Raw genomic sequence first — 3,579 nt, 5'->3', positions numbered from 1 at the left:
CTCCAGTGGCCACCATTCGGAACTTTTCTACATCACCACTAGAGGTAGTCAAATTATAATCTCACCCACTATATCATATTTATGTATTTGGTGATTTGAATTTTGAATTTGTTTGCTCTGAAAGACTGATATCAAAGTTAGCTTACATGATTTAAGCTCAGACAGAGAGTGACATACTTGAAATTATGATTAATTTGACATACTTGAAATTATGATTAATTTGAATTGTGTAGGCTTGGAAAAGTTGTATATTATCATTGCCAGGAAAACCGATAAAGATGGTTGCTTCAGCGTTGGTATACATGTCACGTAATGGGGAGTTTGTTTCCGTTCACGGCGCCTCCTTACGTGATGGTTTTAAAAAAGTCACAATCAAGAAAGTGTACAATGGGTCCGAAAATGCTTTGTTACCGGTGCCCGTTGGCGACTTGGAGATACTAAATGATGCTAAGAGCTCATTTGTTCAATGGCCACAAAGTAATATTCATAGTCCTAATGAGGTAATGTTAATTGCTGACCTTAATATTCAACCTTAAATATTTTCCACGCTAGAGAGGCATGTATGCATAAAACTCTCCCTTGAAAAATATGGAAAATTGTAGTGGTTTCTATTTATCTTTCTTTTTATCCTTTTTGAAGAAAAATGCACGAGAAGAAGAGGCACATGAATCAACCAATTCTACACAACCAAAGACTAAGCCTTTAGACCCAACAACATCACGTTTTCTTGGCGTAAAAGTTAGTCTTGAGTTCAGGCAAAAGTGGAGAACCATGTCGTTGAAGAAGTTGGCAAATGAGGCTCGTGTGTTAAAGACAAGTGCAACGATGATCAATGTGGATATAGAAGAGCATGTACTACATCGTGAACAGAAATGCATGCTTAGCTATGAAGACCTTATTCATTGGTGTGATGAAGAAGAGATAAGTGCCTCTCACATTGCTTTGTTCATGAGGTTTGATTTCTAATCTTTGAATACGTTTTATACACATTGCTTTGTTCATGAGGTTTGATCAACAAAATATGTGTGCTGTTGGGGTGTTTTGTCAGCTCACTTCTCGTGAGCCCGAGGCTTATTTGCCCTTGACACCCGAGTTTTTTAAGGTTTTGATCGAGTGTAAGAATAATTGGGTGTTGATTAAGGTGTTGAAGATTTTTGCAAAGTTGGCACCTTTAGAGCATTAGCTTGCATCTTTGAAACATTAGTATGCCACGAATCTAAAGACCTACTCCGCAAGTTTGATTGTTCATCTCACAGAAATGTTTGTTAAATTAAAAGTCAAACCATCGTTATCATGAAAACTGAAAAATCATGTATATACAAAGGAAAACAGAGAAGCTAGACAACTAAGATTGTGATTCGCATTACCTTAACTCCGATAGCCATCGCTGTTTTGACCTTTACAAGCTCACCCAACCTCACAGAACCTTCTTTCTTATCTTTCACATACAAAAGTGGTACTTTCCTGGAGGTAGCCAAGCTTGGCAGATGCTTAATGAGCGACTTGGGGTTGCAGTCCGATGCTACTAGCACCGCCTGGTTTTACATGAAGAAAGAAAATAAACTCCCATAAAAAGAACAAGCCATAGGACAGGGACTATACTAAAAGATTTTTAGAATACTGCAGATCAAGCCATAGGACAGGGACTATACTAAAGGATTTTTAGAATCCAAACCTAAAAACAGAGATTGAAAATATTGTCAAATAATACATGGTAGCTGGTAAGATCCCAAATACTAATTTATAAGGGATCATAAATGATACTCAACAACTTGCAACATCATTAACATAGTATCTCAAATGAAGTTGCCAACTTTGCAAAAATCTGACCTAGAGTTCAAAGATGTGGATCCTAACATTAGCTTGCATCTTTGAAACTTATTATGGCTATGGTTTCTGTTGATAATTTAGCGGAAATTATCAAGGTTTTGGTTAATTATGCTCTTAAGTCTGACCTAGAGTTCTGTAATGAGATCCTTAGGTCAATACTAACCACTTGTTCGAATAATTATTATGAAATTGTTTTTGACTTTGATTGGTATGTGCTGCTATTAACATTCCCACACTGTCAAACTGGTATAAGGGTGAAGGATGCTAGACCCGAGCTTGTCAGTGTTGGTCAAACCCAGAAATTCTGATGGAGACGACCAACTCATGCTACCCCAGTTTCACTGACGTATAAAAATCATTAAATAAAAGTAGCAGCACAATATTAAACGCAAGTGTGTTGTTGTGCCAGTGGTTAAGCTTTTTGCCCAACTTCCAAGTTGTCCGTGTTCGATTCCATCTGAAAACATTTTTTTTTACTTCTTTATTTCAACTGATGTGAAGGAAGGCCCTCTTGTCTGTGTTCAACATGAAGATAATTCTAAAAAGAAAGAACCTGAATGCTCCAAAATCATTAAACTGATTTATGATATGTTTGCTGATTTATGCACAATTTAGCAATTATCAATTTTTTTTGGTAGGTATTTAACTGAACTAGTAGTGAGTATTCAATGTACAACCTCATATGGATTCTTGTGCCCCACATCATTGTCCAAGTTCGCTAGTTTTGAAAATGAAGATGATCGGTCGGACTATATTGTTAAGGCTATGACATGTACGGGTTGTGAAAGGGGTCGAAAGCTTGTTTTTGCTCCATACTTTGAAGGGTATGTATCTTTTTTTTCATACGAGCTACTATTAATTATATTATTCCGGTTTGATGCTACTTATTAATGCGATGTTGATTGTTAATTTTATAAATTGTAGTAATCATTGGATGTTGGCTGCCATTAATCCAAAGGATAGTGTAGTATATTGGTGTGATCCGGCTGGAACTCGAGAGCCTCGTGAATTTTTGAAAGATACAATTAATATGTAAGTTCAGCATGGATACGATTTAAGAAATTGTAATTATCTCGTAGATTTACATTTATTTTCATAAAATAAATATAATTAAGCTAATATATATTTAACGCAGGGCAATTACGAAGATAAACTCTATGGATCCTGAGAAATGTCAGCAAAAAGAGCTTGAATGGAAAATAATAAAGGTACCTCTTGAACTTATAATATTGTTATCTCCTAAATTATATAGTCTATGTTTCATTGTTATGGATTTGTTGTTTATAAGTTGTAGAATGTAGTTGACATGATTTCTATTTTAGTGTCCTACGCAACCCTTTGGAAGTGTATTATGTGGATATTATGTCTGCCGATATATGTTGGAAATCATCAGAGAACGATATATTAATATTATTCCAAGTGTACGTCCTTTAATTTGTTTCTTTGGTTTCAATAATTATTTCGTCGTTTTATATAAATTACACGTGTTGATATGTAAATAATTAGAATTGTGTTTTTTGGTTTTATGTAGTTCATGTTTAAAGCCCCAAAGATATATTCAGTTCAGCAAATTGACGAGGTGCGGGACATTTGGGCAACATATGCATTGCAGTTTAAGGCGGAAGTATTTGATGGCAACGTTTAAAGTATGCTAACACTTTGATGTTATCTAGGTAGCTTAAAAGTGTGGTGTGTAGATGGAAAAACTCTTGTTAGTGCTTGGGTTAAACTTATTGTCGATAGTTCATA

General features: G+C 35.3%; 1 protein-coding gene across 1 annotated transcript; it reads left to right on the top strand.

The window, feature by feature from the left end:
• Positions 1–244: 244 nt before the first annotated feature.
• Positions 245–3,579, top strand: LOC141594398 (uncharacterized). The gene is made up of 6 exons (XM_074414453.1): positions 245–500; positions 640–953; positions 2,469–2,654; positions 2,755–2,862; positions 2,966–3,038; positions 3,362–3,579. The coding sequence occupies exons 1-6, from the start codon at positions 279–281 to the stop codon at positions 3,473–3,475; spliced, it is 1,017 nt and encodes a 338-aa protein (XP_074270554.1). The 5' UTR covers positions 245–278; the 3' UTR covers positions 3,476–3,579.

Source organism: Silene latifolia, chromosome 8 (genome assembly GCF_048544455.1).
Source record: "Silene latifolia isolate original U9 population chromosome 8, ASM4854445v1, whole genome shotgun sequence".
In the NCBI taxonomy this organism is placed as follows: Eukaryota; Viridiplantae; Streptophyta; class Magnoliopsida; order Caryophyllales; family Caryophyllaceae; genus Silene; species Silene latifolia.
The sequence above is the reverse complement of the archived record's forward strand: the minus strand, read 5'-3'. Positions and strand labels throughout refer to the sequence as shown.